At 39.2% G+C, this 14,522-nt stretch overlaps 2 protein-coding genes across 10 annotated transcripts in view; one reads left to right on the forward strand and one right to left on the reverse strand.

Annotated features, from left to right (window-relative positions):
* Positions 1-11,033, forward strand: part of SENP5 (SUMO specific peptidase 5) — a 54,806-nt gene extending 43,773 nt beyond the window's left edge. For 3 of the 6 annotated variants that reach the window (XM_072726004.1, XM_072726019.1, XM_025990279.2), the window contains exons 7-10: positions 3,646-3,783; positions 5,368-5,451; positions 6,841-6,891; positions 7,716-11,033. In XM_072726004.1, coding sequence (XP_072582105.1) covers positions 3,646-3,783; positions 5,368-5,451; positions 6,841-6,891; positions 7,716-7,826 — 384 coding nt within the window. In that variant the 3' untranslated portion in view covers positions 7,827-11,033. Of the gene's footprint in view, positions 1-3,645; positions 3,784-5,367; positions 5,452-5,772; positions 6,797-6,840; positions 6,892-7,715 lie in introns of those variants that run through there. The other 3 variants (XM_072725988.1, XM_072726028.1, XM_072725996.1) reach the window with 2 other exon arrangements.
* NCBP2 (nuclear cap binding protein subunit 2) overlaps positions 1-14,522 on the reverse strand; it is a 33,139-nt gene that overhangs the window by 13,875 nt on the left and 4,742 nt on the right. For 2 of the 4 annotated variants that reach the window (XM_025990283.2, XM_072726147.1), the window contains exons 3-4: positions 13,231-13,369; positions 9,292-12,550 (exon numbers count right to left, since the gene is read on the reverse strand). In XM_025990283.2, the coding sequence (XP_025846068.1) occupies positions 12,479-12,550; positions 13,231-13,369 (211 nt within the window). In that variant the 3' untranslated portion in view covers positions 9,292-12,478. Of the gene's footprint in view, positions 1-9,291; positions 12,551-13,230; positions 13,370-14,522 lie in introns of those variants that run through there. The other 2 variants (XM_025990284.2, XM_025990285.2) reach the window with 2 other exon arrangements.

Raw genomic sequence — 14,522 nt, forward strand, 5'->3', positions numbered from 1 at the left:
TTTATAACAAAGTGAACAAAAAAGGTTTAAAATAAAGTGACAGTTAAGGAAGTACTAGGCAAATGTAAACTAAAAAAAAAAGAGTGGTAAGGAATGGCAGTGTTAGGAGCAGATGAGGTAGATATTAAGGTAAAAAGTAAACTATGTGATAAAATTTCAGTATATAGAAGATGTAACAAAATTGCAGAAGCAAAGAGACCTTGAAAAAATAGTGATAGCAGGAGGCCTCTCATAGTTGGACAGATCAGGTTGACATAAAGTCATAAAAAATAAGACATGTGGTTTAGTAGCTATATACTAGAATTTGTAAAAAGTGATTATGCATTTGGCCACATAGAAAATTATCTATGTTATACTCTGATCACAATTCAGTCAAAAATAAATAAAAGGCAAAAAAAATCTTAACAATCTTAAAATTTTACAGATACGCATATTACTGGATATATCACGCCTGAATCTAAAATAAAAAAGGAAATTATATACAAACTATCTAAAAAGGGATAGAAAGGGGAACACATCTTACCAGGCACTGTGGAACATAATGAAACCTGGTTTGAGAAGAAAGTTAATGGTTATAAATGCCTTTATCATTAAAGAAAAAAATGGAAAATAGAAGAAATAAGTACTCACTAAATCAGATTACATCAGGATAAATTACAGAATGATCAAGGTTTTGAATGTAACAAAAATAAGTAATTAAAGTACTAAGGAAATCCATAAAAGAACTTTTAAAAAATAATCTCAGAATAGCTAAGTCCATTGTGTATACAACTTAAAAGTTTATAAAAGAAAAATGAATTAATTCAGTTACATAAAAAGAAGAATAACTGCATTTATAATAGGAGCAGTGTAGGGGGCCTGGGTAGCTCAGTTGGTTAAGCATCTCAGTCTTGACTTTGGCTCAGGTCATGATCTAAGGGTTGTGAGATCAAGTCCTGTGTGCATGCTCTACACTGGGTTTGGAGCCTGCTTAAGATTCTCTCTCCCTCTGTCCCGCCTCCCCCTCCACCCACCCTGAGCTCAGGTTCATGCACACACACACTCTCAAAAAAAACCCCACCAAAACATGTAAAATAGGGGTACTATAAAAAGACACAGTGGTGAAAAAAATTGCCGTTAATGTCACAGAACTAATTTCCTTTATATTATATTTCTGCACTTTATGTTTTCTTCCATTGATCTCTGTTCTTAATACCACACTGTCTTGATTACTGTATCTTTATACTAGGTCTTGAAATCAGCGTTAAGTTGGCCAGCTTTATTCTTTTTCCAGAATGTTTTGGGAATTCTAGGTCCTTTGCATTTTCATATAAATTTTAGAATTAGCTTGTTTATGTTTTTTAAAGAAAATCTGCTGGATTATGATTGGGATTGTGTCTGTATGTTCATTTGGGGAAAATAGACCTCAGCAATACTAAGTCTTCCAATCCATGTACATGGCTTATGTTTCCTTAATTTGGAGGCTTTAATTTTTCTCAGCAAAATTTTATAATTCTTAGTATACAGGTCTTGCACATATTTAAAAAAATATAACCCAAAGGATTTCATATTTCTGAAACTGCTATAAACAGAATTTTTTAAATGTTTGCTACAAATTTATCATTTTTTAAAAAAGATTTTATTTATTCGTTCATGAGAGACAGAGAGAGAGACAGAGAGAGGCAGAGGGAGACGCAGGCTCCATGCAGGGAGCCTGACGTGGGACCCAATCCTGTCTCAGGGCCAACAGTTTCCTGCGTCTCCAGGATCATGCCCTGGGCTGAAGGTGGCGCTAAACCGCTGAGCCACCCGGGCTGCCCTAAAGATTTTATTTATTTATGAGAGAGAGAGAGAGAGAGAGAGAGAGAGAGAGGCAGAGACACAGGCAGAGGGAGAAGCAGGCTCCATGCAGGGAGCCCGATGCGGGACTTGATCCTGGGTCTTCAGGGTCACACCCTAGACCGAAGGCGGCCCTAAACCACTGAGCCACCCGGGCTGCCTTGTATGTTTTAATTTTTATTTAAAAATTCTTAAGATTAAGAAAGTTTCTTTTTGAAAAGAATATAAATTTGGTCTCAGTACCACCTTTTTTTAAATTAAGATTTTATTTATTCATTTGAGACAGATAACCAGTGAGAGAGAGAGCACTCGAGTGAGCCTGGGATGGGGTGGGGGGACAGTAGGCAGAGGGAGGAGAAGCAGATTTCCTGCTGAGCAGGGAGCCTGATGCAGGGCTTGATCTCAGAACCCTGGGATCATGACCTGAGCTGAAGGCAGGTGCTTAACCACCTGAGCCACCCAGATGCCTCTCAATACCACAATTTAGATGTGGTTCCTTGTTTTAGATGCTCAGAATTAATGCATTGGAAAGGACCAACTGTCCTTATATTTTCTTCTATCTACCCTACCTCTCCGGTTTATGAATGTAGAAACTAGAAAAGTAGAAGTGCTAAAGTGCTCCAAGATCATGTTGACCAGTGGAAGATACATCTAGAGCAGGACATTATCTGAATATCAGAACGCAAGGAAGGCTTGAAAAATACCTTCTAAGAATCTGATGTAGTTCAAAACAGCCTTGTGATTATTGGAACCCAAGGAATCACTAAAAAAAGAAAACCTCAAAAAAATACCTGAAAAGGGATCCCTGGGTGGCTCAGTGGTTTAGCTCCTGCCTTTGGCCCAGGGTGTGATCCTGGAGACCTGGGATCAAGTCCCACATTGGGCTCCCTGCATGGAGCCTGTGTCTTTCTCTGTGTCTCTCATGGATAAATAAAACTGTAAGACTTAAAAAAAAAAAAAAAAAAAAAAACCTGAAAAAAGTTCATTCATTCGTATTTTTAGATGTTTGTTGAGCACCTACTACTTTGTCATCCAACCCACAACTGGGGTTTTGAGTGGAAGAGTACTATTTCTAGATTGTAAAGCATGTCTAAAGAAGTATTAAAGATATTTTTCTCAATTTCAACATCTGGGAGACCTGATGTAGTAATAATGGTAATAGTTTAAGATTCACTGGCCGCATATAATGTGTGAAAGCAATTTTACCCATCTTACATGTATTATCACTCTCAACTTCATAAGGTAGGTACTGTTATTATCTATAGTTTATAGTTGAGGAAATCAAGGTACAAAGAAGCTACAAAATTGCCAGAGTCCTCTTGCTAGTAAGTGGAAGAAGCACAATTTGAACTTGACCAGACTCCCTTCCAGAGCCCATGATCTTAACTATAATACTGAGTCTATAGAAAGATACAAGGCTTATAACCTGTGATGTTTTCTAATCCCGTGATTCCTTCCTAAATAAGAATTGAGTCAAGGTCAAATTTGTACACAAGACAATTAAGCATAAAAATAAGAGGCAAAAAAAAAAAAAAAAAAACAAAACAAAAAAACAAAAAACCGAGGCCAGGTCACATTAAGTACTTGCAAAGATGTATGCAGAGGTGTGTCAGGTTAAGTGCAAAATGGTACTTCCTAGATCTTCCGTTTTCTTCCTGTTTATTATTAGCATGGGCTTTAGACTCAGACCTGGGTTCAAATTTTGGCTTCACCACTTTCTGCTTTTATGACCATGGGCAGATCAAAGGTCAGTAAGTGGAAGCTGCTGCCATTGTTTTGGACAGTCCGTGGTGATGGCTGCATTTCTTTCTCTTTTTTTTTGATCAGGTGGATTTGTTTAAAAAGAGTCTTCTGTTGATTCCTATTCACCTGGAAGTCCACTGGTCTCTCATTACTGTGACGCTCTCTAATCGAATTATTTCATTCTATGATTCCCAAGGCATTCATTTTAAGTTTTGTGTAGAGGTAAGTTACTAGCCTGCCTGTATTTTTTCACTTCTCTTGTGATCACGCAGTATCTTAGCTCAGAACAGCGGAAGCTAGTCTCCTAGAGGATCAGTTTCTGTCGTGAAAACGTCCTGAGATGCTGGCAGAGAAGAGGATTCCCCAGGTTAGGGAGGCAGCCCTTTGTGATCTGGATCCCAGATACAGAGATACATGCCCTGTTTAGATTTTTTCACAGATTTTCTTGCCTTCCCATAAAGCTACAGTTTGAATGTGGATAGAAACCATTGTCTTTGGTTTTTCTTAGAGCTAAAATTGGCTTGTATCTTCAAAATAACTTACGTAGAATGAATTCTAATCAAGAGAATCAGCTGGCAAGATATGAGAGCTCAACTAACGGGAGTTCAATATGGTGGGAAGCAAAGCAAGATCAATAGGTTTCCCAACTTTCACTAGCAAGGACCAGTTAGAAAATTTAACTGAAAACAAAGGATTCACTTTTCAAAAGCAACAAAGATGTAAAATGTAAATTGCTCAGGAGTATACCCTAGCAAAAATTGTGGAGTTAAGATGAAAAGCTCTATATTTAAAGGAACTCTGAAAGTAAATTAATTAATTAAAAATGGAACTCTGAGCAGATGGAAAGATAGACTCAGTATTGGAAAGAGATCAGTTCTCAAACTAATACATACTAATTTGTCCTAATCAATCTCCCAAGAGGATTTTGAATGAAACTTGATAAGCTCATCCTAGAATCCCTATTGCAGTATTCACGGCTTGAACAGAGAAGGAAGGAATCCTTGGGGTCTACTAGATATCAAACTGTAACACGCAGTTTTAATAATTAAAATGTTAATAATTAAATGCTATTTATATTAGCATAGACAAGTAGAGTGGAGGAACAGCACAGAGAATGTAGAAATAACTCATGTATATGAGGGAACCTGATACAAGATAAAGTTGGGAAAAGATAGGCTATTCAATATGTGCCATTGTGAAAAGCAGCTGTCATTTGGAAAAGTAAAATACTGCTCCTTCATACTGTTTATAGGAACAAATGCCACATAAAATAATGACTTAAATTTCAGCAGGGGACTTGACTGCATTTAGTATCCAGAATGGGTCTCGGTAGAACTCTCTAGAAACTGCATGATACCTTTACCTACAGCCCTCAAAATACAGAGTCTATCTAAGGCTGGAATGTTTTTTAGTTAGTTCCAGTTACCAATTTCTGGTCTGGGTTCCTCCTCTGTATTGAGCATTGACAGTAATCAAGATTTTATTTTTGTCTTGCCAATATTTATTTAAATTTCAAATTCAGCAAGTTGGCTTACTGCTGGAAAAGCCTGACCATCTTATAAAAAGTTCTAATTAAAACATGGATTGTCCATAGCCTGAGTGCATACCTGAGTATAGAAGGTCTGAGTCCTTAACACTATGAAGCGGAAGGTCAGAAATAAAGTTCCAGCTTTAAACTCTTTAATGCAGACTTTGCCCAATGGTGGGACCACAGCCTCCTCCTTTGCTTCTATCTGCTGTGGGCAGGTTCCATTTTTCACCAACTGATGGAACACAGCATCTGTGTTGTGGTTTCTTTTTAACCAGAATATAAGAAAGTATTTGCTGACTGAAGCCAGAGAAAAAAATAGACCTGAATTTCTTCAGGGTTGGCAGACTGCTGTTACAAAGGTAAGTAAGTATGTGATAAAAATGAAAACTCAGGCATGTCAAGGGGATGGAATCACTTCAGGGGTGGGTGTATAGAAGCATTTAGAAGTATTCAAAGACTGGTTATGGAGATACCGGTGAGTGTCTGGAGGCCGCAGGCAGGCTTAGAATAAACCTCCATTTAGTATCGATCATCTGTTTAGTTTCCTAGTGCTTGTGGAAAACCAATGCACTCATCTCATCCTGGGGGCAGCTGCTAATGATATGGTTGTTACAGTGGGGAAAAAAGATATGTAACTTTTTTTCTTTTGGTGGCACCTGCCTCTTGCCTCTTATTTCCAGATGAACCACAAAGACCCAGAGAAATGCTGAAATGACCATTTGGATCCACTAAGGGAGCAAGTGTACTGGGAGAGTGTTTCAGCCTGAAAGCAGCACCATGTTTGCCCTGTAGACACTTAGGCTGTATGTGGGGGAGAGTGCCCAGGCACATTTTCTCATTGCTGTCACAGATTACCGGGGTCCTATTTTATGGTCACTGCTTTATTGTTTTCAAAGTGTGCTTCTAAGTGTGATCTCATCTCATCCTCAGAACCTGTGAGGTAGGCAGGTCATTTAGGGATGAGCATCATCTTTATTCTGTAGATGAGAAAACCAAAGCCTAGGTGTGACCTTCTCCCAAGGCTACCAAAACTATTGCTAGAATCAGGTCCTTGAACTCAGGTCTTTCTGGACCACTGAACACAAATCTTAAAGAGGCAGTCTTGAAACAAACTTTAAGCCAAACCCAAAAGGACCAGATATGTTCATCCTTGAACTACACCAAATGCTACGGTTGTCTTTTAGTTCAAACCAGAATTGAACTTGTAAGTTTTCTAAATTTCCTCAACTAGAATACCCAGATATTCTAAATTTAGTCAGCATTCATATTCCCACTTTAGGCAGGATACATAACCAGTTCTTTTGGAAAATACTGCTTATCTTTAGGATTTCTTTCAAAGAGTAAGAGTTGTGTAGCAGGAGAGGAAAAGCAGACTGCTAAGCAGGATTGTTAGTAAGTAATCAGAGTCCAGGCATATGCTTTCTGATTCACAGTTCCATTTTGATTCTGGTCTATAATCTGACATCAAAACTAGTTATCCAAATGGAAGTTTTAAATTAGGATTTTGATTGCCTATTTTCTGCCATTTAGGCAAAATGTTCTATCAACTACAGTTGGTTGCTTGCTCTTTTGATGTGGCTAGATGCCTCCATAAAATCCCACTTTAAGTACCAGAGGTATATACCAGCACACCAGCTGTCGTGGACAGAGACAGACTTCTGGTCCTTGCTCATATTTCCATAAAAACAGATTATATGAAGACAAGTACTTGGGACTTATTTTAACAGTCATTTTGTTTTTCTCCTTAGTGTATTCCACAACAGAAAAATGACAGTGACTGTGGAGTCTTTGTGCTCCAGGTAAAGAAACCTGTTTTCCCAGACTTTAGAACGTGTGGATTAGGTTTGGTGGGCTTAGACAGATGGGAGCCCCTGTGGTGTATGTACCTGGCACTAGGAACAGACTAAGTCTATTTCCCTTCCTTTGCTGCTGGGGAGCTGTAGCTTTTGTACTTTCTTCTAAAGCCAACAGTGAACAACTGGTATCCACGTCTTATCAAAGGTTGTTAGTAGGGCACACCAGAGACTGACCTGAATCTCTGTGTACTGAAGACCTTAGGTACTGCAGAACTAACTATATTTTCTTAAAGTGGCAGGTGGTCTTTAACTACAGAGTAAAAACTAATTACATTTTAAATAAGGGCCACATTCAAAAACCGCTTTCGCTTGCTGTGCGTTCTCTTAATGGTCCAAAAAAGGGCTAATGTGAAAATTTTGTTAGACATTATATTTATGAAGGAAATTGTATATAACCTATGAGCTTAGAGATTTGCAGATCATGAAAGATGGGCTCATTCCTCTGACGCAGAAATGCCTGGGGTTTGCAAACAGAGGTTCTCCCCTAAAGACGTTAGGTCTAACTGCCATTACAGCTTTAGAATTGGAGCCTCTTCATCAATTCCTGCTTCTCAATATTGTGTTGGGAAAGAGGGGAGACCCCAAGCCGTATACTTACCTGGAAAGGTGACTATGATTTGGAGGTAAATGTTTTAAAGCAACGTGTCTTACAACCAAACTTTAAAACTTTACCTTAGAGCCTGTTCTATTAGGTTTGCATCTGGGAAAATACACTGGGCTGCTTCATAGCTCCACATGCCACTTAAGCGTTTCTGGGACTTTTGCAGTACTGCAAGTGCCTCGCCTTAGAGCAGCCTTTCCAGTTTTCCCAAGAGGACATGCCCCGAGTGCGGAAGAGGATTTACAAGGAGCTGTGTGAGTGCCGGCTCATGGACTGAAACTCAGCAGGGACTCTGGGAGGTCTGACCAAGTTGAAGCAGATGGTTTGTTACTTGAATCTCCAAACACTTATTTGAATTTTTACAGATATTTCAGATCAGTGGTGTTGGGCCACTATTGTTACCTCAAATTTGTTTTTTTGCCCTATTCATTTCTCTAGCTACCGTGTACTATTTTTTAATGTTCAGTTTGGTTTCATTTTTAATTTTATGGATTCTGTGTGTTTCCCCCCATATTTAATATTTATTATCCAAACGCATGCATATAGACAGAGCATGCAGTGCAGAGTATTAAAAAACAAAAACAAAAAAAGACAAAAAAAAAAAGCCTAGTAGATTTGGTGCGGCTTTTGAAACTTAGTTAGACATGAACTGAATACAGGTTTAAAATTTAATCCCAGAACCTAAAAGTGCAGAATGTTTTCAATACAACATAACTCTGAGAATGATAGTTGTTCCCTGGGGCATAAAGGGTAGCTAGGAGTGGTGGTTTTGACAAAGCCAGTCCTGTTTTACCTGCTGCACCTTTCACTGACTTCCCTCTCCAAGTGAGTCTTGCAGAATGAGTTGCATTCCTTTTGAGGGGTGAGAAGATAGTGGTCAAAACTTGACTGCTGTGTTCCATTTATAGAGGCACACTTATAAGCGCAGTGCCTACTTTGAGAGGAGTTAAGGTGTGAGAAAAAGACAACTTTGGGGCTAGTTATATGAACACATGAGAAACTTCGATCTTGGCTTTAAGAGGAATTGTTAGCAAATGCCTAATCTTACAAAAAGGCTTTTGCTGGAACACTGAATTCTCTGGATTTTTGGCTTTGGCCCATTAAAAACATTAATATCCATCAAGCTAGTGGTCAAACATCTAAGAATTCAGCCTTCCTAAGAATAATTTACAGGTTGTCACTACCGTCGTGTGGCCTCCCCTTGGAAGAAAGTAAGATTTGCCAAACACCTATTTGACCCCCAAGGGTGTTTAAAATGTAAATCTTCAAACCTGAAGACTGACCAGGTCTTTTGCAGATGGGTGGGGAGGAGAGAAGAGGAAGGGTAACAAGACTTGACAGCATAGGAGCGCACAGCAGGTGTTATTCGAGGTTTTTTGCTCTTACCTCTAGTGATCTCGGCAGCATGTGGGGCTCCTCATTTGGCCTCTCCTGCCCAGCCCTCAGACTCCAGTGCTGGAGTCCTTTTTTCACTTCTGTCAACCTCATCTTCTGGGGTAAAGCAGAAGTGACCCTGTCCTGATGCTTTTAGCTGCATTAGGACTGAAGTAATGGACCTTGCATCTTTACTCTAGCCTTTTGTGATATTTGAAAAGAAAGGAAATGAGGAAGGATGCATATTAAATTACCCAATTATCTTTTCTGAACCGAGGTAGAAAAAAAGTACAAAGGTGTATGTAAGAATCTCAAGACGCTTACACAGAATACCCAGTAAATGACAACATACTTAGACGTATGCCTGATTAGGTGTGGGGTATTGAAAGTAAAAAGCTAAACGTGCAGTTTAATTTGGCCATAAGGTAAGGTTGCCAGTGGTTGAGGGTAGAGTCAGAACATGTTTACACGCAGGGTTCCCATCCCCAGACATTCCAAGCACCCATACCAGTGTTTACATGTAGAAAGCCCCAGCACTCTCCAGAGCCTTCTGGACTTACTGTAAAGCCAGGTCAGTATTTCCTACTGTGCTTCAAGTCACTAAAAGGCCTGAGATCAGAGGCACTGTATGCTGCTACAGTTAGGGTTGTGTCAGCATCAGCAAAGATGACAGTTTAAGTGGGGAGATCTTCTTGAGGTTTTCCGACATGATTACGCAAATGAATTTTTTTTTTTTTCCAGATCTACATGTAAGTCATTTGCCTAACTTTTGTGGGGAGGCTAGTATAACTAGACTGTGGATTCACAATGTCTTAATGTTAGAGGTCCATCTCCCTTCCTCACTGACAGAACCAGGCATGGAGGAAAGACACAGAACTATGTTCTGAATTTTCATGCCCAAAACTTGACTTGCCGTTTCCGCCAATCTGAGAAATGGTTGCCCTCTCGGTGCTGAGTCAAGCAGGGGTGCACAGAAGTAACTAAACTGTCCAGCTTCCCTTTTCACTTCTGGTTTGATAGGGCACCTTGAGGTGCGTTGTCTAGTATGCTTTTGCCTACATGTCAAATATTTGAAGACATCTGGAGACATCTGGTTCAAATGTTTCTTCTCTGTTCATGAAACTTGGTTTTAGCACACAGTCGCTTTCCCCCCTACTCTTGTGATTAGGTGTAAACTTCTATTTAGCCCAAGTCCTACATCAGCAGAAGGGCCTTTGTCCTAATGTTTGCAACATCTGCTTCCTTGCAGCAAAGACATTTTTGAAATGTAGTCTGGGCTGCTGGTGGAAGAGGGTGGGCATTGTTTTATCACTAGCTTGGCACTGAATTGTTTGGGTGCCCACAAGATGGGCAGGCCTTAGGCTTTTGGGGTTAAGTGCAGGCCTTGTACAAACTCAAAGCTGCTTATGATGTGCCTTCAAGCTGTGCCCAGTCCTGTCCATCAACAAACATACCAGTCTGTAGTTATTTCTTTCCAGTGATTTGTCCTTATGTTACATCTATAGCAATGTGGATTTAATTCAACTTTTAGTTGAGGTCCCTTAAGGAAGGGAAAAAGCAGCAGTTACTGCCCCAAATCCCCAAGTCACTTTTTGGTTTTGCATTGTATTTTCTACTTACGGAATATGCGTGAGACCAGTCATCTTGGATTCATAGTTGGAACAAAACTACAGCCCTAACTGGGACACAGCAGCACTAGTCTAAGAGCTGCCCTTTTCCTCTGCAGTCTTGGTTCACTGCTTCCCTGGGTCAGAAGGGCTGACTGGGAGAGCTCTGGGAGAATCAGAACCTTCAGGCGTGGTAATAGTGTGAACTGAATATACTGACTACCTGCTCTGCTTAATTATGTTTAAGAAACCGAACTAATCAGCAGTTGTAAAGCACCTGCTTTTATTATATACGAGGCTCTGCCTTAAGACCTAGGGAATACACCATCAGAGAAATGCTAATTATATTCGAGTGTTAAAATGGCAGGCCTAGATAAGCTGTTCACTTAAATGGTACCTTTTGGTCAGAAAAAGAATTTATTTAAAGATTGTGATCATGTAAAATTACTCAAACCTTCTAGCAAAAATATTTTTTTGAAAAATAAACTAAATGCCTTTATAAACTTGTGTGTTCTCTTGAATAACATGTACTGTTTGGTTGAGTAGTTTCTCAGATGGATGCTAAGCAGCCTACTCTTCTTAAATAACGCTGCCCAGCAGAATTTTCTGCAATGATGGCTCAATTTTCTGAGCGCTGCTAGTAGCTACCACATTCATATCAAAATCTAATTCAGAGTAAGAGTTCTAATGTCTCTTATAGGTTGAGATAATGGGGAGAGACAATAATTTGGTCTGACAATTCAAACAGGAACCACTGTCTGTAGTTTTAAGGCCTGCAGAAATTGGAGTTCTATTTTACTACAAAATTATAAAATAAATTAATTCAAATTAGTGTAAAAGAATTTTTATGTCACAATGATTGTCCTCATTAAACATCTGCAAATGGTTCTAGCTCTTAATAATCCAAATAATCAGCTTGAACTTAATGAGAGAACCTATACTTACTGTAACGTGAAAGATGTTCACACTGAGATTCTAGTGGAAGTTAGGAGATAATCTGTTGCTAGATGAAAAAAATCTCACTTATGTAAGGGAAAATTACATTAGACTAAATTAGTTTAGTATTAGAAAAATCACCTTTTGCTTACAAATGCATAATAAATTTGGTAGACCACCTTCTCTGTAAAGACCATTAGCTCACTATGCAGGCTCCGAAACTAAGCACAAATAGGGAAAAAAACAAGACAGAGTTCAGATGAGCATTGGCTATGACACATTTCCTGCGGGAAGCAATTCTGATTGTTCTCGTTAAGTATTCTGATCTTCAAGCTCTTTTTAAACCTAGTCCATTCCTAAGATCACTCCGAAAATGAATTTTTAGGTACAACACATCTTTTGAAAAATGTGTACAGTAAATCCAAGTCCTAATACATAAAACACATAAGCTGGTGGTACCTCCTGGCACAGTCTAAGGCTTACTTTTGCACCAACAATTTAGGAAGTTCCCCTGACTCCCAAGTTTGCCATCAGAGATTAGAACTCAACACAGAAAACAAATAGTTGTCAAACATCTAATTTAGAGCAAAGCTATACAACACAGCAAAACCTCACTTATTACATTTTATCTCCTGCAAACACAAATTTAAAGGCCCCAATTAAGACCATGAACCAACTATCAATTTTAAAAATTTTCCATCTTCCTAAAAGAAGCCTAGGGTTTTGGGCCAATAGATCGAATCTGTTGCCATGATGCACAAATTCTGACCTGGTAACATAAAATCATTCTAGTAATCTGACCTACAGCCAAGATTCTAAGACTACAGAATAAAGGCATTCTTTTGAATTCTGTCCTTTAATAGTTTTCAAAGGAAAACCATGAAAAGGCTTCCAGCTCAACAGAGACCTTGATCAAAGCATGGCACAAATGGGCAGGCTCGCAGACCTTGGGTAATGCATGGCAAATTCAACAGGCCAAAGAAGTGAGTTTTCATGATGGGGCTCTCACCACTCACTGGTTTTGGGCCAGTTTTCCATAGCCGCCTCTCCCAGCGTCATAGTCCTGCCGATACTCATCTCGAACCTTAATTGAAAAGAACATAAGTTACATTATAGAGATGACTGAGGTAATGGACATGCCTCCCACAAACACACCAGCAGGCAAACTGTTTAGCCTTTTCAGATGTCATAATGAAAACATGCAAGCAAGACATAACATTTTTTTGAGCAATGGACATAAAGCTCGACTACTTTACAGAATTATCTAAGACCTAATGCTTTTGCTTACTTAATAATAAAACTATGCCCAACATGGGGTTTGAACTCGTGACCCCTGAGGTCAAGAGTCACATGGTCTACCACCTGAGGCAGCCAGGTGCCCCTACTAGTGGGGTTTTTTGTTTGTTTTTACCATACATCATGCTCAAACCAGCATTCAAAAGTAGCATATTCCAAAAAATAAGTACTTAAGTTGGGCTATTTTAAAATAGAAACTTAAAACTTATTTCAATTTCAGTGCATTTTCCTTTAGTTTTAGACACTTGCAGGTGCAAAGCCTCTAGCAGAAGTCCAATAATGGTTGCTTATGAAAATGTACAGAATCTATAATTTACCAATCCTAATGGGTAGTTTTCAGATTCACCTCAAGCCAGGGTTATAGGCACAAAATTATTTTCTAAAAGAGCAAACACACATTGACAAAGTCCTAGTCACTAGGACTGAAACACCAGGCAAAGACTGAGCCAAGAGAACCTTCCTGCATACCTGGCCCCCAGATCGCCCACGGCCATACTGCCTGCCCTCCTTAAAGCCTGCGTCCCAGTCTGTGCGAATGATCCGGTCATCCAGACGAGTTCCATTTATGTACCTCATGGCATTTTCTGCATCTGCTCTCGAGTAGTATCTTAAGCGTAGGTATTAAGGAACACTATATAGCATTTCTCCAAACATTGTTGGAAATACAGGAAGCAACATCTCAATGAAGCTGCATTAAGAAAGAGTACAAAAAAGAACCCAACCAGATGGATTTCAAGGACAGTAACTCGGGTTTGCAAAAGCCTGTTTGAGGTTGGTCTGGAGGCACTGACGGAGTCAACTATGATTTATCCATGGCTGCCGACTGTGATTTTCCTCAGCAATCTTGTAAAATATAAATATGTTTAGAGCACAAACTGCAAACTTCTTATCCAAGGAAACAAAAGCATCCAAATTTGAACTGTATATTCAATAACCTTAATAAAAAGAGAAAGTTACAGTGCATATGGAATTGCCATTGCAGTTCATTAAAAGGAAACACTCAGTATCATGTCACTCAGGTTAATTGTTCTCAAACCCATTTAACTAGATCCGCTCAATCATAAGCAATTGTGATCATTAGCTAGATTAAGGGAAATGCTGATCTAGATTTTTTCCCCTACGTCTTTAATTACACAGGTAGGGAAGCACTTGCTGAAATTCCAGTGCCCCAACACCTACACAATACCTAGCACGTAATAGGCATTTAATAATTTTTTGCTGGATGAATGACACGATAAAAAGGCAAAGTGAAAAAAACACTAGCAATGGCAGTCTTTCTTTTGGCAACCATTTGCTATTATGATTGTGGATCTCTGACACACAAGACAAATGCAAAAGCAAGCATTCCAGTTCTCAGAGACTATTACCTAAAAGGCAGATTTCCTTTGCTTTTTGTATTCTCACCGTTCTGTCTGTACCCTGTGAAAGTTTATCTTATTGCCACCTGAGGCAAAGGTAAAATCTGTGCACTCTTGGTCCCTGTGTCTGAAGGGAAAATGGAAGAATCTTGCAGAGCCCAGAAATCAGACATCAAAATCCAAAGTCTGGAATATGTTCGAAAGTAGGGCTTCCAGTTCAAGCTGACAGAGCAAACACATTTCTGGTTTCCTTTTCCAGACCCAGTAAAATGACAGAATAGGTACATATACCCAAAGAATAAAAGAGGCCATCAGCAAACTAGAGATTCAAGAAACGTCATGTCAGAGTGTCAACCGTTTTATAACACAAAGTCAGTTTGAAATATTCTTCAAGGGGCTTAA

Source organism: Vulpes vulpes, chromosome 1 (genome assembly GCF_048418805.1).
Source record: "Vulpes vulpes isolate BD-2025 chromosome 1, VulVul3, whole genome shotgun sequence".
NCBI lineage: Eukaryota > Metazoa > Chordata > Mammalia > Carnivora > Canidae > Vulpes > Vulpes vulpes.